Genomic DNA, 23,052 nt, shown 5'->3' with positions numbered 1-23,052 from the left:
GAATATGTCTTAACTACCAAGTATACCGGGGTCACAAGGAATATTCGGTGGGGGGAGTGGGGGGGATAGCACATAACAAGGTACGAACATAAATCGAAAATCATACACAAACACAGATACAGTAGAAATTAGGATGCATACAAGTGCATTTCAATATAAAAACTTGTGCATACTCAAACATGCATGCACTGCACACACACACACACACGCACACACACACGAACAGAAGCTGCATATTACATGTGGATGGGGCTGATGACTAGATCTTCAGGTACATGGTAGTTGATTGCACAATTCTATTTATCATACTGGATTTGTTCGAGAGACAGGGCATCGACTGCTCTGGGGAAAAAGCTATTGGCGAAGCGAGTGGTTTTCCGTCGACCAGAGGGGAGCATCTCGAAAATCAAAAACGCTGGATGTGATTCGTCCTGGCTGATTGACTTTGCTTTTTTGAGTAGCCGCTTATATGTCTTCTAGAGAAGGTAGGTCAGCCCCAGTAATGCTGGTGGCAGTTTTTTTTTTTCTAGGACTCGGCATTGGAGGGCGGGTCCAACCAGATCCTACCCTTCCAATGTTTTAACCTTCCTTAATCCCCTTGTGTGCCACAGCACGTATCACGTACGTGCATAGTGACGTCACTGATGGCGTCATCAGAAGAAGGGGAACAACTCTGGAAGGCTGAAAATTCACACAATTTATCTTGAGTGGTATGTCTCCAGACCATTTTCTCAGTTTTAAGACTTATTGTTTTTGGATGTTGTTTCATGACTTGAAACACCACTTTCAAGTGATTTAACCGAAGTCAGGTGCCTCCATTGACACCTGGGTGCAGATAGGAAAATCAGGAGTAAAGTGCCTTTCCCCAGGGACACACAACAGCATGCTGAAACGGGGTCTGGAACACTAATCACTGGTGAACTCTGGATCAGAAGTCCAACACCTAACCAATTCTGTTACAGCGTCTCCTTGTAAGCTGATACAGTCAGCAAAATTGATTTAAAAGAGTTTCAGTTTCAGTAGCTCAAGGAGGCGTCACTGCGTTCGGACAAATCCATATACGCTACACCACATCTGCCAAGCAGATGCCTGACCAGCAGCGTAACCCAACGCGCTTAGTCAGGCCTTGAGAGATTTAAAAGAAAAAGGAAAACAGTGAAAAAAAATATTGTTGTTTTGCCTCATTGAATTATCTGAACATTTCGTCAAATAGAACACCGTCAGAATAAGAATAAGAATAACGGTTATTCAAGTTACAGAAATTAATCAATCTCTCTGACATAATAAAGTTATTCTGATTCTGAAACAAGAAAGTGTAACAATTCTGTTATTGATTTTTGCTTCAATAAATAAGCTGAAAAAAAAAATCATCAAATGGAAAACAAGGAAGAATGTGTAAGCTGACATATTCGTCAAAGGGAAAATGAGAAATAAATGTAAAAGTAAAAAGTATATAAACAGATATATTAGTCAAACAGAAAACAACGAAACAAAGTGCAAAAGTATTGTTTATTTCGCCTAAATGAACAAGCTGATTTATTCATGAAATTGTATATATATATATATATATATATATATATATATATATATATATATATATATACATACATACACACACACACACACACACACACACACACACACATATATATATATATATATATATATATATATATATATATATAAGCATCGCTTTGCCTTGACTACGCCGTTACAGAAGAAAGGTACATGCACACTGGCAGGCAGGCAGGCAGGCAGGCAGACACACACACACACACACACACACACTCTCTCTCTCTCTCTCTCTCTCTCTCTCTCCCTTTGTCTCCTAAGCAGAAAAACAACAATAATAAGCTAAAACCACAACAGCTCCAAATACTAATTTCACTACGGACAGAAAAGGGTTCATCCATGTAAAATGAAGGACGGACGCAATAGCCGAGTGGTTAAAACGTTGGACTTTCAATCTGAGGGTCCCGGGTTCGAATCTCGGTAACGGCGCCTGATGGGTAGAGGGTGGAGGTTTTTCCGATCTCCCAGGTCAACATATGTGCAGACCTGCTAGTGCCTGAACCCCCCTATCAAGCAGAAGATCAAATACGCACGCTAAAGGTCCCTGTAAATCCACGTCAGTGTTCGGTGGGTTATGGAAACAAGAACATACCCAGGCCTGCACTCCCCCGAAAACGGAGTATGGCTGCCTATATGGCGGTGTAAAAACGGTCATACATAAAAAAAAAAGCTCACTCGTGTACATACGAGTGAACGTGGGAGTTGCAGCCCACGAACGGAGAAGAAGTGGAAGTAAAATGAAGGCTGATGTAAAATCACCCCCAGAGTGACACAGACCGACAAAATGGCAGACGGGGAAAAGCAGACAGAGAAACAACGTACATAACTACAGTCATGATATTCACTTTATACAGTCGACGACGACCAGTGAAAACCAAAGCCATTGCGGACTAAATGAAAACCCGAAGAAAAACAACAACAACCCACAACAAAAAAGACATTTGTTGTGACGAAAAGCATTACAATAAAACACAAGACAACACAATAAGATACGATACGATACGATACGATACGATGTAATGTAATACTAATACAATACTACACAACACAATACAGCACACTACAGTACAAACAACACAAAACAATGCAACACAACATAATGTAACATCAAATAAAATACAACACAATACAGCAGCACAACACGATACAAAACAATATAATACAAAGCAATACAGCACAACAAAACAGCATGACACAATAAAACACAACACAACACAACACACTACAACACAATATATGATAGTCTGTCGTGTCCGATTCTGACCATCAGAACAGCAGAAGAGGCAACTGCTGTTCCGACTATTTGGGCTAGAAATTGGATTATAGTGGAGAGTATCTTGCCCAAGTTACATCCCCACTCTCTCAGCCATGAGGATTTTAGGACGGTCGGTGTTGGGATGGTTCCCAAAGGCCAACAAGCCCCCCCCCCCACCCCCACCCCCCAGGCCCCTCTCAGCCTCCCCCTACCCTCCACACCCAAGGCTGAAGATTTAAGAGCCAGTGCAATCTTGCCTCCTAGTTTGAGAGTCATATATCCCTTCAGACTAAGCTGTAAGTGATTTCTCATTGCAATGGAGAAACCGTTGATGATACAGCTCTGACTTTGCTGTTGGCCCACCTGTAAGCTTATGTCAATCTGTGTTATAAGCTGAGTGCAACACACTACATACAATGAGTACAACACACTGCACAATTAGTACAACACGCTTCAAAGATCACAATACACTACAAAGACCACAACACAATATAATGAGCACAACACAATACAACGAGTACACGGCAGTACAACGAGTACAACACACTACAATGAGTACAACACAATACAATCAGTACAACACGACACAATATGTACAGCACAATATAATGAGTACAACACGATACAATACAATGAGTACAACACACTACAATGAGTACAACACACTACAATGAGTACAACACAATACAAAACAATGAGAAAAAAACAATACGAGTACAACACAGTATAATACAATGAGTACAACACACTACAACGAACAATACGTACAACACAACACGATACAATGAGTACAGCACAATACAACGAGTATAACACAATACAATCAGTACAGCACAACGCGTACAACACAATAAATACAACGAGTACAACACAATACAATGAGTACAACAGAATATAATGAATACAACACGATACAATGAGCACAACACGATACAATGAGTACAACACGATACAATGAGCACAACACGATACAATGAGTACAACACGATACAACTAGTACAACAGAATACAATGAGTACAACACGATACAACGAGTACAACAGAATACAATGAGTACAACACGATACAACGAGTACAACAGAATACAATGAGTACAACACGATACAATGAGCACAACAGTACAATGAGTACAACACGATACAATGAGCACAACAGTACAATGAGTACAACACGATACAATGAGCACAACACACTACAACGAGTACAACACAATACAACGAGTACAACAGAATACAATGAGTACAACACAATACAATGAGCACAACACGATACAATGAACACAACACACTACAACGAGTACAACACAATACAACGAGTACAACAGAATACAATGAGTACAACACGATACAATGAGCACAACAGTACAATGAGTACAACACGATACAATGAGCACAACACACTACAACGAGTACAACACAATACAACGAGTACAACAGAATACAATGAGTACAACAGAATACAATGAATACAACACAATACAATGAGTACAACATAATACAATGAGCACAACGCAGTACAACGGGTACAACGCAAAGCAACGAGTACAACACCATACAATGAGCGCACTGGTTCGAATCCCGGCAGAATCGTCTGTATTTTCTCCCCCTCCACTAGACCTTAAGTGGTGGTCTGGACACTAGTCATTCGGATGAGACGATAAACCGAGGCCCCGTGTGCAGCATGTACTTAGCGCAGGTAAAAGAACCCACGGCAGAAAAATGGTTGTCCCTGGCAAAATTATGTAGAAAAATTCACTTCGATAGGGGGAAAAAAAAACCTCCAAAAAATTGCAGGCAGGAAAAAATACAAAAAGTGGGTGGCAGTCTCAGCGTAGCGACGCGCTCTCCCTGGGGAGAACAGTCCGAGTTTCACACAGGGAAATCTGTTGTGACAAAAAGAGCAATACAATGCAATACAACACAATACAATGAGCATAACACAATACAATGAGCACAACACAATACAACGAGTACAACACACTACAATCCCCACAATCACTGACCAGTCTGGGCATGGACTGAAGGCGGACGATGTAGTTCTCGAAGTCCCCCCTGTTGTCGAAGGGTGTGGACTCTACGAAGTATGCCGGGTTCCTCTGGTTCCCCTCTAACAGGTTCAGGGGGTTCAGGTAGTTCCACCTGATCCAAAGAGTGAAAGAAATGTTACCTTTTGGTTACACTCTAGTGGGTTCAAGGGTGCAGGTGGTTCTACCTGATTCAGAGAAATTCACCCCTTTGGTTTCCCTCTACTTGGTTCAAGGGTAAAAGCAGTTCCATCTGATTCAAAGAAACGTAAACCTGTCTCTTGTTACCCTCTAATAGGTTCAAGGGAACATGTAATTCCACCTGATTCAAACAAATGTAACATTCTGGTTACTTTTTAGCATGTTCAAGGGTTCAGGTAGTTCCACCTGATTCAAACAAATGCAGTCCTCTGGCTACTCTCTAGTAGGTTCAAGGGTTCGGATAGTTCTACATGATTCAAAGAAATACACCCCTCGTGATTACCCTATAGTCGGTTAAAGGGTTCAGGTAGTTCCATCTGATTCAAAGTATCGTAACCCCCTGGTCATCCTCTAGCAAGTTGAGGCGACACAGGTAGTTCCACCTGATCCAAAAGAAATGCAATCCTCCGGTTACCCTCTAGTAGGTCCAAGGGATCGGGTAGTTTTACCTGATTCAGAGAAATATACCTTTGGTTACTAACTAGTAAGTTCAAGGGTTCGGGTACTTCCACCTGATCCAAAAGAAATGTTACTCTCCGGTTACCCTCTAGCAGGTTGAGGCGATTCAGGTAGTTCTACACGATTCAAACAAAAGTAATCATCTGGTTACCTTCTATTAGGTTCAGGGGGTTCATGTGGTTCCATCTAATTCAAAGATCCAAAGAATGTTATCCTCTGGTTACCCTCTAGCAGGTGGCAGGGTACAGGTAGTTACACATGTTTCAAATAAATGTTAACCACTGGTTACACTCTAGCTGGTTAAAGGCTACAAGCAGTTCCATATGATTCAAAGAAATGTTACCCTCTGGTCACACTCGAGCAGATAAATGGTACACATAGTTCCACCTGATTCATAATATACCCTCTGGTTACCCTCTAGTACATTTAGGGGTTCAGGCAGTTCCATATGATTCAAATTAATGTTACCCTCTGGTGACACTCTCGCAGGTAGCAGGGTACAGGTAGTTACACCTGATCCACAGAAACGTAATCCTCTGGTTACACTCTAGTAGGTAACAAGGTACAAGTAGTTCCACATGATTCAAAGAAATGTTGCCCTCTGTTTTCACTCTAGTAGGTTAAATGGTACAAGCAGTTCCACATGATTCAAAGAAATGTTACCCTCTGGTCACACTCGAGCAGATAAATGGTACACATAGTTCCACCTGATTCATAATATACCCCTCTGGTTACCCTCTAGTACGTTCAGGGGTTCAGGCAGTTCCATATGATTCAAATTAATGTTACCCTCTGGTGACACTCTCGCAGGTAGCAGGGTACAGGTAGTTACACCTGATCCACAGAAACGTAATCCTCTGGTTACACTCTAGTAGGTAACAAGGTACAAGTAGTTCCACATGATTCAAATAAATGTTGCCCTCTGTTTTCACTCTAGCAGGTTAAAGGGTGCAGGTAGCTCCACATGATTCAAATAAATGTTAACCACTGGTTACACTCTAGCTGGTTAAAGGGTACAAGCAGTTCCACACAATTCAAAGAAATGTTACCCACTGTTTATCCTCTAGCAGGTTAAAGGGTACACCTGATTCAAAATATACCCCTCTGGTTACCCTATAGTCAGTTAAAGGGTGCAGGTAGTTGCACCCCTATGTTTACCCTCTAGCAGGTTAAAGTGTGCAGGTAGTTCCACCTGATTCAAAGAAAAGTAATCCTCTGGGATCCCTTCGTTACGTTGAGGGGAATCAGGCAGTTCTACAGGATTAAAACAAACGTAAACCTCTGGTTACCCTCTAATAGATTCAAGGGTACAGGTAGTTCCACATAAATTCAAACAAATGTAACCTTCTGGTCACCTTTTAGCAGGTTCAAAGGTTCAGGTAGCTGCACATGATTCTAAGAGTCAAAGAAATTTAACCCTCTGGTTACCTTTTCAGTAGGTTCAGGGGGTTCAGGTGATTCAAAAAGTCAATGAAGTAACATAAGAGGAACTTTTATTATCTCAGAATTTGCATCAAGAGCTGCAAAAACAAACGTGGACAATTCACTCATCACAAATATATATTAAACATGGCGTAAAAAAACATAAATGAACATTAGATATACGAGGCATAAATATGGCCTACATGAAAACATTGCATATGATCACTTAAAAAAAAAAAAAAGCAACCGCTGTAATTAAAATAATCCATATATCCGTTTAAAAGCTTTGACACACAACAACTATCATGCAGTGACTTTCGCGCGCGCGCGCACACACACACACACGCACACACACACACACGCACACACACACACGCACGCACGCACACACACACACACACACACACACACACAAAAACAAAACAAAACAAAAAAACACATACAAAAAAACACATACAAAAAAACACAAAAAAAACAAACAAACCACACACACACTCACACACACACACACACACACAAAACAAAAAAAACAAAACAAAAAAACACACACAAAAAAACAACAAAAACACACACACACACACGCACACACAAACATCTATCATCACTGCGTCATCACTTGCGTCATAAGAAACTTATCACATCAATTAACCTCTTAATGGCTTTTACACACACTCTCTCTCTTTCCCCACATCCCTCCTCTCTCTCTCTCTCTCTGGGGGCAATGGTTGCTTTTTCGCCGAAATTAAAACATGATCAAAGAACGGGTTGGAAAAACAACCTTTGGAAGTGTGAGACATGTTTATATCTTTGACGGCAAAAATAGCGTCGTTTTACGGTCAAATGTTCTTGTTTGGTTGGTTGGTTGTTTGTTGTTTTTTGTGTTTTTTTTTTGTGCGGAGTTAAACATCAACTTGCAAGCTGCTGCAAGAGTGGAGAAGCAAACCAACGATGAAGTCACCATCCTGTATTAGAGAGAGTTCCTTAACCTCTGAAAGCCTCAGCCTCCTGTCATCACCACTGCCATCCCCCCCTATCTATCTTCTCTGAACTCAACCTCACCCCCCCCCCCCACCCCCCTCCAACCTCCTCCACGTCCTCTCCTTCTGTGATGGTCTTTCGCTATCCACTTCCATCCCACTCTCCCCCTCGCCCCCTCCCCCCCCCCCGCCCCTCCACTCCTACATGTCAACAAACTCATGATACAAACTATGTTTCGAGTTTTATCACACACACACACACACACACACACACACACACACACAAACACAGAAACGCACACAGACACACCACACACACACACACACACACACACACACACACACACACACACACACACACACACACACACACACAAACACAGAAACGCACACAGACACACACCTCACATACACAGACACACACACACACACACACAGACACACAGACACACACACAAGTATTCGTAACCACACTCTCGCGTGAGTTCTTACACCAATAAAACGCCAATACAACATTTTTGGGGGGTTCATTTATAATGAATGTTCGGACTGTGCTTCATCCAATCACGTTTCTCTCTCTCTCTCTCTCTCTCTCTCTCTCTCTCTCTCTCTCTCTCACACACACACACACACACACACTTCGTGATATGTTATCGATGAACTCACTGGAAAAAAGTTCCTTGGTTTAATTCTATCAAAGATATACTGGTTTCAATTTAGATTCTCCCACGTGTTAGAAAAACCAATATTAAGCGACTAAAATATTATGTCATGAATAAACGACAGGATAACTATGTTTCCTTTTCAGTGGAACAGCACAAAGAACGGGACCATTTAAAGGCTCTCCTTTTATTGCAAACTGCAAACACTTTTACATTACAGCCTTACCTGATCAGCTGCAAAAATACTGAACATAAAGGAGCATTATGTCGAATACGAGTAAGTGCACATGAACTAAAAACTGAGAGAGGACGTCACTTCAACTTAACTAGGAAAGACCGGCTGTGTAAAGCATGTAGAATTTTTGATAAGTGAACTGCATTTTCTGGACAAGTGGTGCAGTGCGAACTCTGACGTGTATGTGTGCGTGTGTGTGTATATATATATATATATATATATGTGTGTGTGTGTGTGTGTGTGTGTGTGTGTGTGTGTGTGTGTTAGTGTGTGTTAGCCGAGTTCGTTTATGGTTCAAGAGCCAAAAAAAGGCATGGAAGGATTATGGAAGAATTCTCTCTGTCAAGTGTTGGTGAAATTACCAGCAGAAGCCCCGGTGTCAGATAAAAGTCACAGCAGTTTTCCGATAGTGCGATTCGGTGCAGTGCAGTTATATAAAGCCTCCCAGGCCATTGCCCTAAGATCGGAAAACGCGGTACCGTCTGTGTGTGTGCATGTGTCTCTCTCTCTCTCTGTACTGGGTGACCTGACATTTTCCCTGGTGGAACATCTGTGAGAACTGGGTGACTTGGTGACCGCTGTTATTTCAGTGAACTGTCGGCTCCCACTGAATGATTATGACGATCGCGCGCGCGTCCACGTGTGTGTGTGTGTGTGTGTGTGGGGGGGGGGGGGGGGGGGGGGGGGGGGGAGATGGGGGGGGGGGGTGTCCGTGTGTGTTTGTGTATGTACGTGTGTATGTGCGTACTAACGTGCGTGCGTGTGTGTACGCGTGTGTGTGTGTATTTGCGTGCCTGTGTGCGTGCGTGCATGTTTGTATGTGTGTGTGTGTGTGTGTGTGTGTGTGTGCATGTGTATGCGTGTGTGTGCGTGTGTGTATGTGTGTGTGTGTGCATGCGCGAGCGCGCGCGCGCGCGTTCTTGTGCTTCACACCATCCCCCTCGCCCCCCTCTGTGTTCTTCCTTCATCTACTTTCACTTTCAGTGAAAAGACGCCAAAATGAAGTTGGTAGAGATGTTAACCTTGCAAAGTGTTGAGGACCGCCTCCCAAAGAATCCAAGCTTCCGTGGCGAAGAAACATTTTAGAGAAGTGAAGAATAGAGGAAAAAATACAAAACAACAACAACAACAAACAAACAAACAAAAAAACCAAGGACAAGGTACAGTTTCTCTTTATTTTCAGAACAAAGGCCCACAATTCGTGTCCTGACTGCTTCGAATATGAACCTTCGTTTTGTAAAGGGTAATCGTATGTTTTCCTCGTTTGATACTTAGTGGTAAGTTGTTTTCGTAATTATCATAAAAAAGGATATTAAACCTGTGTGTTTATGAAGCAATTATCATAGAAAAAAAGATGATGAAACCTGTAGGAGTGTTTGAGCCATCCATGCAGATCTGCTACATACCAAATACGGCGGGTTTTTAAGTATTTCCTGTCACGCGCAAATGCATCAAACTAGGTTGCTAATATGTGGCTGATGAAGTAAATATCAGGAAAAGTAGTTTAAAAACCCCTGCCCCCCTTCCCCCCAAAAAAAACAAACAAACAAACAAAAAAATCCCCACAAAAACAACAAAATCAAACAAACAAACAACCCCCCCCCACCTCCTCACTGCCACCAAAATCTCAAAATTCAACAGGACAGTTACATTTCACGGTTCGACAAAACAGATATAATTGTCAATAAAAATGGCGTGCAGCCTACTAGGATTAAAATAAATCGTGCAATCTAATTGTGTTTGTGTACTTATACTCTCTGCACACATTGCAAAGAAAAAAAAAGTACGACTGTAACACGTCAGTTAAAAAAAAAAGGGTGTGGTTGATTTCCTGGTAAAATTGTAATAAATTATGACCATTTAGATCCTTAAATAACAACAAATAATTGTGGTTGTACTTACTCTCGCCAAGCATAGCCTTCAATGTAGGTCTGCAACATGTCACTGAAAATGGCGTGGTTGACCCGGTCCTTGGTGGACAGACCCGTCAATGGAATGGCCTCCAGCTCAGACAGATAGTACTGAGCAGTTTTCTGCACACACACAACCTTAGTACTGAGCAGTTTTCTACACACACACACACAAACCTCAGTGGTTAGTACTGAGCAGTTTTCTACTAACGTACACACACACACACCTCAGTGGTTAGTACTGAGCAGTTTTCTGCACACATACAACCTGAGTGGTTACTGAGCAGTTTTCTGCACACATACAACCTGAGTGGTTAGTACTGAGCAGTTTTCTGCACACACACAACCTTAGTACTGAGCAGTTTTCTACACACGCACACACACACACACAAACCTCAGTGGTTAGTACTGAGCAAAATTCTGCACACATACAACCTGAGTGGTTAGACTGAGCAGTTTTCTGCACACATACAATCTGAGTGGTTAGTACTGAGCAGTTTTCTGCACACACACACACCCCATCCCCCAGTATGTAGCAGATTTCTGCACACACACCGTTTCAGGGGTTAAACAGAACAAATAAGACAAAGTAATTCTAAAATACACCACACACACACCTCAGTGGTTAGTACTGAGCAGTTTTCTGCACACATACAACCTGAGTGGTTAGTACTGAGCAGTTTTCTGCACACATACAACCTGAGTGGTTAGTACTGAGCAGTTTTCTGCACACACACACACACACCTCAGTGGTTAGTACTGAGCAGTTTTCTGCACACATACAACGATTACAACTGAGCAGATTTCTGCACACACACCGTTTTCAGGGGTAAAACAGAAACAAAAATCAAGACAAAAGGCAAATTCTAAAATTACTTACAGCAAAGAATAGATAAGAATCGTTTCTCCAACAACATAAAATCTATAGCACATTAGAGAAAGGAGTAAACTTAGAATCAGTGCTCATGGTTTATACATATTAACTGTCGAACTAGGTTTGCAACATAGCCTGCAGTTAATGAAGTAAGTCGACAGACAACAGAACAAAAACATTTTATATTCTTTTTCTTTTCTTTTTTTGTAAAATTTGTATCAAATCTGCCTTATGACTGCCTTTACAGTGGGGTATAAACCGGTCATACACATATTATATAAATACGCACTTCTGCATTTGAATGAATTGGAAACTGCAGTTTATTATAAAAAAAATCATCATCATCATCATAATCATCATCAACAAAAAAGAAAGAAAATAAAACCCAACCAAACAAAAAACCAAACAAACTAAAACAACAACAGCAACACCAACAAGAACAAATCAACAACAACAACAACAACAACAAAACAACCCCAGCACATCACATCAGGACCTAGCTGCATTGCTTGGTTTTAACTTTTTGACAATTACACGTGACTAAAATACCTACGTTGACCGAACTACGCCATTGGTCAACTCCATACTACGCACAGTTAGTAGCCGGTTACGACTATACCAGGCTCTTCCATCCGAGCAATGCAACTGGCTCCATGGGCACGGGAGCGATCGCTACTGACCATTCTGACGGGGAACATGTCCAGAGAGAAGTGCTCCAGCCGGTCATTGAAGCGGTAAATCCCCACGTCTGAGGCAAACTCCGGCCTATCCTCCAGGCGCCAGAAATAGAAGTCCCTTTCCAAGTTGTTCAGGTCTATGTGACTGTTGCCTGCAGACGATAACAACAGTTTCAGTTTCTCAATGAGGCGTCACTACGTTCAGACAAATCCATATACGCTACACCACATCTGTTAGGCAGATGCCTGACAGCAGCATAATCCAACGCGCTCGTCAGGCTTTGAGTGCATGCTTGTTTGTGTACCCATCAGAGTAGATTTTTTTTTTTTACATAAAAAATGCCAGAGGACAACACTCTCTTTGCCATGGGTTCCTTTTCAGTGCGCCAAGTGCGTGCTGCATGTGGGACCTTGGTCTCATCCGAAAGACTAGATGCTCAGTTTGATTGGGGGAAAAAAAGGTGAGACAGAGGATTCGAACCCACACCCTCACGGACTCTGTATTGGCAGCTGAGCGTCTTAACCATTCTGCCACCTTCCTCCACAACAACAACATATATAACAATAACGCTGACAAAAATCATATCAATAACACATACACAGCAACGGGGACCACCACAATAAAAACAGGAGGGACAAAAACTAATATCCCCCACCAAAAAAAAATCTAAGAAAACGGCAATAATAATTAGTTCTTCTTTATTGTTTTTTTTTAACCCTTTTTTTCATCAGGCCTAAGCATACGTGAGCACTGACAGACAGACAGACACACACACACACACGCACACACACACACACACACACACACACACACGCACACACACACAATTTTCACAGGCCACTGACTTTTTTTTTTTAATCTCCCTTCACTACTCTTTTTCAAGTTTCAGAACGACTCATTTAAGCACACTCATGTGTGCTCACCGTTACTCTCAGTTCAAGACAATGTTCCCATTCAATAGTTCCAACATTTGTTGCCTATTTTTTCTATCTGTACACAAAAGCATGCATACCTCAATGCTTTCAAAGAATGGACTTTTAGTAACACCACAAACTGGGAGCACATAGAAACCATTGAAACTGAAACTTACTTGTGACAATATGGAAGAAGAGCAACAGCTGAGTCCACTGAAGACTTGATAAGACACCCATTGCAATGTCTATCGTTTTAGATGTTCTCCTATGGTGGCAGGTGACAGAAACAGAAATTCCCGTTTTTCCTTCCATGAGGATTTTGTTGTGAGGTGATAGCTGTCCACACAACAAAAGAAAGTCCACTGATAATAACTGGCTGTTTATATATATATATATATTTTTTTTTCCTTTTATGCTGGTCCTGCTACTTTCCAGAACTGGCTGCACCGACCAACCAAACATCGTGTAGATGTTTATTTGTATTTCAATTCTCTCGTTAAAGTATCATGGATGGAAGAATGTAGCAGTGAATTTGACTTTGTTTTTACAGACTAGTCGAAGTAACACAAGAAAACACAGGTTTCTTCTGTAAAAAAAGGGTGGAAAATACTATTAAAGTTCAACTTGAAATCGGAATTGTTTATGCCTGTCACATTTTTTCTAATAATAATAACTATATTAAATAGTGCTTTTAAAAACCTCTCAAAGCTCTTTACAATATTAAAGAAGACAACCACAGCACACAAATGCGTGCACACACACACACACAAAGTGGAATAAATAGATGTGATTGACAGAATGAGATGGACATGAATGAGTGTCTTAATTATGTAGAGACTACTTGAAAAGAAATGCTTTTATTGAAAACATGTAAGGAACTAAGAAAAAACAGGGTGGTGAATTTGACTTTTTGTACAGCTGAGGAACTAAAAAACCTGTGCTTCTCGCTGTTGAACCTGGCAACGAAAAAGCCAACCAATTTTGAGAGCACAGATCATGTGACGCGCCTCTAAGTCATGAAAGCACGGAACTCTCCAGTGGTCCATTGGCCAAAGCCAGTGCAGAGTACGAGTGTAAAAATTCTTAATACAAAGCAGTTCCAGCGCTGTAAAGATTTAACGCTGCTGAATTTACTAAAGCAGTTCAGTCAAGGACAAAACCCCCATTAAACTTGGAAAATATATTCAATTGTAGAATTCTATCATCACATTCATTTCACAGTTGTTTTTATGCGTTAAGGATTTGGAGAGCGGGTGAGTGCGGATGGCACCCAACGGAACAAATCTCATCTACTCTCTGTATAAAAAAAAAAGAAAAAAAAAGAACCACGAGGTCGTAATGGAATTAGTATCCAATTTCTGGGATCTATTTTAAGGCGCTATTTTCATTACACAATTTTCGTCCGTTTTGCAATGCAGGCATGTGAAAAATGATGTTTGGCACGTTCTCTATCATTTTAAATAAGACTAGTGTCGGTAAATAATAATAATAATAATAATAATAATAATAATAAAATGATGCAGAATGACACCCTGCATGACATTTGTCGACCCAGCCAAACCATGTTTTGCTTCACCGCGAGTTGCACCGTTGGGAAAACAATGCAAAACACACAAACATACATATGGCAGACGACTTTTTGGGCCTGGACAAGGAGCGTAACGACTGAATCTGTCATCAGATTTGGAGAAATATAACCCAATAAATAGAGACGAAAAACACTCCTGTGAATTTACTACATCTATCAACTCATTGTAGCCAACTGTTCAAGAAAATTGCCGTTAAAAACAGGTGTCTGAAATCAGGATACTAAAACAATTTTTAATTTTTTTTTTAATATATAAAGCTCTCGAAAGTACACACCTCAGGGCTTGGTTGCAAGAGCGATCTTTGATGTTTGTCTTTAAGTACGTTCCCTATTATACACAAATTCAATTGACTTCCATCGGAACATTCTTAACGCAAATGCTAATAAGGTCGCTCAAAAAACCCCACTAGCTCTGTGTCCATAAACAGCCATTTCATTCGAACATCACTCCACGAAGTTTTGCTGTCCAGACTGGGGCCCACTACACTCTACATACCTTACCAACATAGGGTTGACTGGAGCAATGTCAGACCAAGGACCACTCACACTCTACATACCTTACCGACACGGGGTTGACTGGAGCAATGTCAGACCAGGGACCACTCACACTCTACAAACCTTACCGACACGGGGTTGACTGGAGCAATGTCAGACCAGGGACCACTCACACTCTACATACCTTACCAACATAGGGTTGACTGGAGTACACTGAAGATACTCCACAGCACGAAGCTTTGTGGTCAACTGTTCTTCTGAACTCCGTTGCTCAGACTTTTATACTCACTGCCTAACGCGTCAGTTTGATGGCTTAGGTTCTGGAGGTATGTGAATAGCCAATTACAGTCCAGGGCCTGCCTTTGTGTCTTGAAGCGCACGGAAAAGCAGAGAAAACGAGCGAATCACGCTAAAACCGTGCACAAGTTTTCGAACGACAAAGGGACAAACAAACGCTTTGAGTGGAAGTGTTGGACGTACTCTTTGCAGTGCCCGAGGTCACAGCATTGTAATTGTTGTAGTGTGTGTGTGTAGTGTGTGTGAAGTGTGTCAAGTCAAAATGCCCTTTGATGAGGGTACATGAGTATTTTTTGTCCTGCCCTCAGGAAACAAAAAAAAGAAAAGGATTTAAGAAGACTGAAAAAAGGGGAGGGGTGGGGTGAGCTGCCTAACACAACAATGAACCATTTCAAGCAAGAATGTGTGTGTGTGTGTGTGTGTGTGTGCACACAAGCACGCACGTGTTTATGCGTGTGTGCATATGTATAACGAAGGCAACTTGCACCCTCACAATGGTTTTCGCGTGCGAGCGTACACAAGCGTGTAAGCATTCCCTTACCTTTAAGAGTGCCCACGCGCTGATTCAAGCAACCGCACTTACACAGTTTCCCCACCTCTGTTCCTCATTACCTGTTATTCCAGGCGCGTCCTGTGGGCGCGTGCGCACATATATATATAGTTTCCATCTGTGGGGTCCTAAATACCCACACCGTCCTTAAAAGAAGCAGCGCGGAGCGAAACACAGCCGAACTGGCCATTGTTTCCCTTCAGTTGCACACACACACTCATCATCGTCATCATCATCATGAAAGTCCACAGCAAATGATGATGGTGTCAGTGACTCTAGAAAATGAAGCCATCATTGAATCCTGGGCGAAAAACAAAGAGGTGGGTGGAGGCCGTGGGTTGCTGAGTACAATGACCCCCCTCTCCCCGTACCTTCCCCCCTCCGCTTGGGCCAACCACTGTAGTCAGGTGGGACACGTCCTGATTTTTATTGGGATTAACTCCCTTAGCATTTGAGTGACTTTCCCAAGTCTACCCACAATGCAGTGGGGCCAGCCACTTCCCAATGACTGGGAGACTCATGAAGAGCCGGGACGTTTCCCTAGCAGTGCAGATCCAAAGGACCTTCCCATCACCACGTGAATAAATGAATATATATATATATATATATATATATATATATATATATATTATAAATATATACAAGTATATTCATTAACATATATCTGTTTAGCATACTATTTTAGCATAAATTGATATCTATAAGTCCGTGACCCACCGAAAGCAATACAGCCAATGAAAACAGGTGCTTTCTTTTTTCTTTTCTTTCTTTTTTTTTTCAATATATTTATTAACCCTTACACCGCCAGTCAATGCAGAGCGCAACACTCTCTGGCTCCAGAAACCCAGAGAAGATGGTGGTGTCTAAGAACAGCTTGGGGTTCCTCTGAGATGAGCACGCACAAATTATGGCCTATCCTACCGCTGAACATTATGAGCAGTTAAGTAGGTTCACAGAAAACCAGCCCATGATCTGATCACAATTCAATGACATCGGTGCTGAAGTACCTGGCTGGAGCTGAAACTGACATTGGTGGCAAAAGGGTTAAAAGCCACGGTTCCCGCTAGGGACAGGGGGAAGACAATACCTACCATGGTTGCGGCGGCCTGCACTGTTAGCAACATTCCAAGGGCACAGATGTGAGAGCTCAAAGCATTCCTGCTCACCTCTGTTTACGTGCTCGGGCAGCCAACGCTGCTCACGTGCTAACAATAATGGTGAAAACCCACCGTCTTTAACTGATTCTCTCTCTCTCTCTCTCTCTCTCTCTCTCTCTCCAATCCCAAGAATTGACTTGTTCAAATCCAGTCTGGTTTATTCAGGCGCCGCCCTATGGAACTCATTCCCATAAACAATTAAACAACACCATTGTCCAACCACTAAAAAAAACATTGCCTTTCCCACCTTATGCCATAATGTGTTATGTAAATCATTCATTTTAATGATACTGTTTGTCACCCTCCATCCCCAATTCTGGTCTGTGGTGTGGTGTGTGTTGTGTGTGTTTGTTTCATTTTTTTCATTTTTTCCTATGCATTTTGCTAATACCATGCTTGTGCCTGCATGCCATGTGTGTGTGTGTGTGTGTGTGTGTGTGTGTGTGTGTGTGTGTTTAAGATTTAAAAAAAATCTCATCTGTTATGTATTTTTACTAACACCATGCTTTCATTTTATTTAGTAGTGTGTCATGTAGACCCTATCAGGGCAGGGACTGGATGTAAAAAAGCACACCAGTGCTTATCTATTATCCTCGAAATAAAGAATTTTTCTTGTTTTCTCTCTTTCTAGTTCTTATTACAATTCCGTTGGTTGTTCTTTTTGTCACGATGGTGGGATGAGTGACAGTCTTACGGATAAGACGTTAAAAACAACAACAACAACAACAACAAAACAGGGCTGCAAGATGGTTGTTGCTGGAAATATCTGCAGAAGAAAACCCCACTTTGAAAATAAAACAAATATTCAGTCTTGCAGGCAGATTATTAAAAAACCCTACCAAAACAACAACAACAACAAAAAAGCCCCCCCCCCCCCACACACACAAAGCCCCAAACACACACACACACACACACACACACACACACACACACATATATATATATATCAGTGGCTCTGTGCTGCGCCGAAGTGCTCTTCGTAGAGAGAGCAGCCCCTCGAATTTCACATAGGAATCTGTGGTGATATAAATTAACACAGTACAATGCAACCAAATGATCTAAATCATCAGTTTTATGAAGAAATGAGTCGGTTCCTCGTTTTATTTGGTTGATACACCAGCAGTTTATTCAATTTGATACACATATAGCGAGGTTTTGAGTTCAGTCGTGTCAGTATACCGATGTTCTCTCTCTTCGTCTCTGTATCTGTCTCTATGCCTCTGTGTGTGTCTCTCTGTTCCAGTCTCTTTTTTTCTCTCAGGCTGTTTCTTTCTCACTCTCTCTCTCTATATATATATATTCCCCTCTCCCTTTTTCTCTGTATGTGTCTCTCTCTGGCCGTTTCTTTGTATCTCTACTGATATGTGTCTCTTCCCTCTTCACTGCCTCTCTCTCTCTCTGTGCCTCAGTCTGCCTCTCTCTCTCGTGAAGTAACAGCTCGCCACTTATCTCTGCCCCTCTCTCTCTCTCTCTCTCTCTCTCTCTCGTGAAGTAACATCTCGCCACTTATTTGTACGTACGGGATTTACATCTCAAATTTTATGCAGTTAATGTGATACGAGGAAAACAAAACAACAACAACAAAAAACAATTGCGTGCTTTCTGCTTTTATTGAGGTTGCGTCGCAGTCACTGTGTTAGTTGGTGTGTGCTGCGCCGCATTGCTGAGTGGGTTGTCATGTAGCTTTGAAGACTTCTTAAACTTTAGTCAATCAGATGAGACGGTGAACCCAGGTCCTGTGTGCAGCAGCATGTAGGTATACTTAGCGCGGCACATAACAGAACCCATGGCAACAAAAGGATTTTGTCTCAGTGGCAAAATTCTGTTGGAAATTCCACTTTGATAGCATTAAAAACAAACCAAAACAAAACAACAAAGACCCCCACGCCCCCCCCCCCCCCCAAAAAAAGACACACACAAAAAAACCCCAAACAAACAACAACCCCCCCCCACACACACACAAAACAACAACAACACTTACAGATAAAAATGTGGCGCTGCACTGTACTGTGGCGATGCACTCTCTTCAAGGAGAGCAATCCGCATTTCACACATGGTGGAAAATAGTATTCTGTTGTGACAATATCGACTATACAATACAGTGCAATATTTCATTTTCTTATTCACCCTTTTAGGAGTCAAGGTGAAAACAAATCCACCTCTGAGATCTTGTAAAAAACAACAACAAAAAACAAAACAAAAACAAACAAACAAACAAACCAAAAAAGCAAAGAAAGGGGGGAAAAAAGAAGGAAAGAAACGACCAAAAAAATCAGTGGAAATCTAAACAACAAAGGGGAATATGTCTCGTTTAGAACTTCGGCAAGTGACTGACACTGATCAACTTGAAGGCATCAAATGACTTCGTTCACTGAGTTGTTTAGTGATTGTTCCCACTCCCTCTCTCCCTCAGGCACACATTTATTTTGCAGATTTAATAAAATATCGATGTTTATCTATAGTCCTTAGTTTCACGTTTCATGCTGTTTGTTACATAAACTAACTAACTAACTGTGACTAACTTATATAGATATGATGAATAAATTAACAAATAAATGAATGAATAAAAAAAAATATAAACATATAAACACATAAATCACGCGAAGAAAAGCACAACACCATCAACAATAACAATAACCAAAATGTATTTCTGACTGAAGAAGAAGAAGAAGAAAGAAAGAAATAAAGAAAGAAGTTTGAATGAACGTGCACACAAAAAGACCGAACGAAAAAATAGATAACTGAGCAAAATTAACAGGAACAGTTTATAAAATCTAACAGAACCACTTGAAAAAAAAAAGTTAAAAAAGCAATACCCGAAAAATTAAACAAAACAAACACGAACACAATGACAAACAAACCACAGGCCACAAACCCTTGACGCAAATTGTAAATACTCGCTTACCTTTGAGCTGCAGACTCGCACACAATTTTTCTTCCCTTCCCACGCCACAAAGAACCATACACTTTTTTTTGATTTTTTCGCATGCGTGAGTGAGTGATGAAAGAGGAGAGAATTACTTACGTGTGTGTGTGTACGAAGTTGAAGCCTGACACTACTGCGTGTAGCTGCTGATGCAACCTTTGTGTCTTGCAAGCCAGGTAGCATGTGGCCACTTTCACAGGCGTGCAGCTGGTAAACTCATGCATCGCTGGGAGCGGTTAGCAGTCAGAAAGAATCACCAGTGGGTGAAGATGGGACTGAATGGAATGGGGAGGTGTGTGTGTGTGTGTGTGTGTGTGTGTGTGTGTGTGTGTGTTCTTTTGACGAACATCGATGTTTCGGTTTCAGTTTAAGGTGGTGTCCAAGTGTGTGAACTGATCCAGAAAATGCACCAACTCCTCCCCGCCCCCAACCCCCACAGAAAACACACAAAAGCCCCCCAACTGACAAACAACACACCCCTCCAACCACAACAACAACAACACTTACAGACAGATAAAAATGTGGCGCTGCACTGTACTGTGGCGATGCACTCTCTTCAAGGAGAGCAATCCGCATTTCACACACGGTGGAAAATAGTATTCTGTTGTGACAATATCGACTATACAATACAATGCAATACTTTTCTTATTCACCCTTTTAGAAGTCAAGGTGAAAACAAATCTACCTCTGAGATCATGTAAAGAATAAAAAAAACCAAAACAAAAAAAAACAACAACAAAAAACAAACGTGCAAAAACAACAACAACCCCCCCCGCCAAAAAAAAACAAAACCGACAACCCCCCCCCCCAACAAAACAACAACAACAAAACAACAACAACAACAACAACAAAAAACCCCCAAAAAACAAAGGGGAAAAAAGAAGGAAAGAAAGAAAAAATCAGCGAGAATCTAAACAACAAAAGGGAATATGTCACTTTTAGAACTTCGGCAAGTGACTGACACTGATCAACTTGAAGACATCAAATAACTTCGTTCAGTTGTTCATTGTTCCCACTCACTCTCTCCCTCAGGCACACAATTATTTTGCAGATTAAAAAAAAAAAAAGAAAAAGAAAGAAAAAGATGTTTATTCAGTCCCCAGTTTCACGTTTCATGCTGTTAGTTACATAAACTAACTAACTTAACTATCTGTAACAAAGAATATATATATGATAAATAAATTGACAATGAATAAATAAAATAAATATATAAACACATAAATCATGCGAAAAAAAGCACTACACCATCAACAATAACCAAAATGTATTTATGAAGAAGAAGATGAAGAAAGAAAGACTGGGAAAGAAAGACAGAAGTTTGAATGAACGTCCGAGTCAGTGTACACAAAAAGACTGAACGAAAAAATAGATAACTGAGCAAAATTAACAGGAACAGTTTATAACATCTAACAGAACCACTTGAAAAAAAAAGGTTAAAAAAGCAATACCCGAAAAGTTAAACAAAACAAACATGAACGCAATGACAAACAAACCACAGGCTACAAACCCTCGCAAATACTCGCTTACCTTTGAGCTGCGGACTTGCACACAATTTTTCTTCCCTTCCCACGCCACAAAGAACCATACACTTTTTTTGATTTTTTCGCATGCGTGAGTGAGTGATGAAAGAGGAGAGAATTACTTACGTGTGCGAAGTTGAAGCCTGACACTACTGCGTGTAGCTGCTGATGCAACCTTCGTGTCTTGCAAGCCAGGTAGCATGTGGCCACTTTCACAGGCGTGCAGCTGGTAAACTCATGCATCGCTGGGAGCGGTTAGCAGTCATGCCGGTAAAGTCAGCAGAGCTTGCATTGGCAGTCAGAAAGAATCACCAAGGGGATGGAAAGGAATGGAATGGGATGGAATGGAATGGGGAGGTGTGTGTGTGTGTGTGTGTGTGTGTGTGCGTGCGCGCGCGCGTGTGTTCTTTTGATAAACATCGATGTTTCGGAATCAGTTTTAAGGTGATGTCCAAGTGTGTGAACAGATAAAAAAAATGCGCCAAACTGCCCTTGCTAAAAAAAAAGAAAAAAACGAAAAAGAAGAAGCACTGATTAGGCCCTAAGAGTATATTGCAACAATCAATTATCAAGTTACTGGATAGAGCAAGTCCACCTAAAACTGGGAAAACCCCCAAAGAGATACGTTTGGTAAAAAGGGAAAAAAACACCCCGAAGAAACAGATGCACCACATTTTGGCGTCTTAAAAAAACAAACAAACACACATTGGCTATTTCTGAAGATGATACTTATAATTCATTATGGTCTCCTTAAACCCCCCACTCCCCCCGAATTCCCCCCCCCATTCCCCCCCTCCCCTCCCACACATTTTCTATTGTATCGCCCTTTCTTCCTTTCCTTGCTTTCTTTCTTTATATATGTCTCAATAATGCTTTATCACTTAACGTCTTGAAAGCCAGGCACTCCTTCCTCTCTCCCCCCTGACCCCCTCCATCCCCCTCCCCCCGAACCCAGCAGATGTGGCGTTGTGTACATGTTGGATCTGCCTGCCACACTTTGAATCTGAAACTGTTCACCGATGCTCTTCGTGGAGAGAGAGAGAGAGAGAGAGAGAGAGAGAGAGAGAGAGCACCCAAGTTCTGCTAGCTTCACAAATGGCTGCTGAGTGGAAGGGCAACATAAAGGTGTTAGTAAAACTTGGAGGAGGTGCGTATGACTATGACGTGGGTTGGAGGAGGTTGGGGACGGATGGTAGGGGTGTGGGGAACAGGCGTGTGAAGTGGGGAGGGTAGGGTGATGGTGAGGGAAGGCTTGTTGGAGGAGGTGGGGATGCGGGTGGGTGGTGAGGGTAAACAGATAATTATGTTTGAGATTTCTGGGATTAGGATCGGGATGA

At 41.6% G+C, this 23,052-nt stretch overlaps 1 protein-coding gene across 1 annotated transcript in view; it reads right to left on the bottom strand.

Moving 5' to 3' along the window:
• LOC143288855 (uncharacterized) overlaps positions 1-21,954 on the bottom strand; it is a 48,850-nt gene extending 26,896 nt beyond the window's left edge. The window contains exons 1-5 of the mRNA XM_076597506.1: positions 21,842-21,954; positions 13,359-13,518; positions 12,271-12,419; positions 10,709-10,839; positions 4,830-4,965 (exon numbers count right to left, since the gene is read on the bottom strand). Coding sequence (XP_076453621.1) covers positions 4,830-4,965; positions 10,709-10,839; positions 12,271-12,419; positions 13,359-13,494 — 552 coding nt within the window. The 5' untranslated portion in view covers positions 13,495-13,518; positions 21,842-21,954. The remainder of the gene's footprint in view (positions 1-4,829; positions 4,966-10,708; positions 10,840-12,270; positions 12,420-13,358; positions 13,519-21,841) is intronic.
• Between the last annotated feature and the right edge of the window lie 1,098 nt (positions 21,955-23,052).

This window comes from Babylonia areolata, chromosome 13 (genome assembly GCF_041734735.1).
Source record: "Babylonia areolata isolate BAREFJ2019XMU chromosome 13, ASM4173473v1, whole genome shotgun sequence".
In the NCBI taxonomy this organism is placed as follows: Eukaryota; Metazoa; Mollusca; class Gastropoda; order Neogastropoda; family Buccinidae; genus Babylonia; species Babylonia areolata.
The sequence above is the reverse complement of the archived record's forward strand: the minus strand, read 5'-3'. Positions and strand labels throughout refer to the sequence as shown.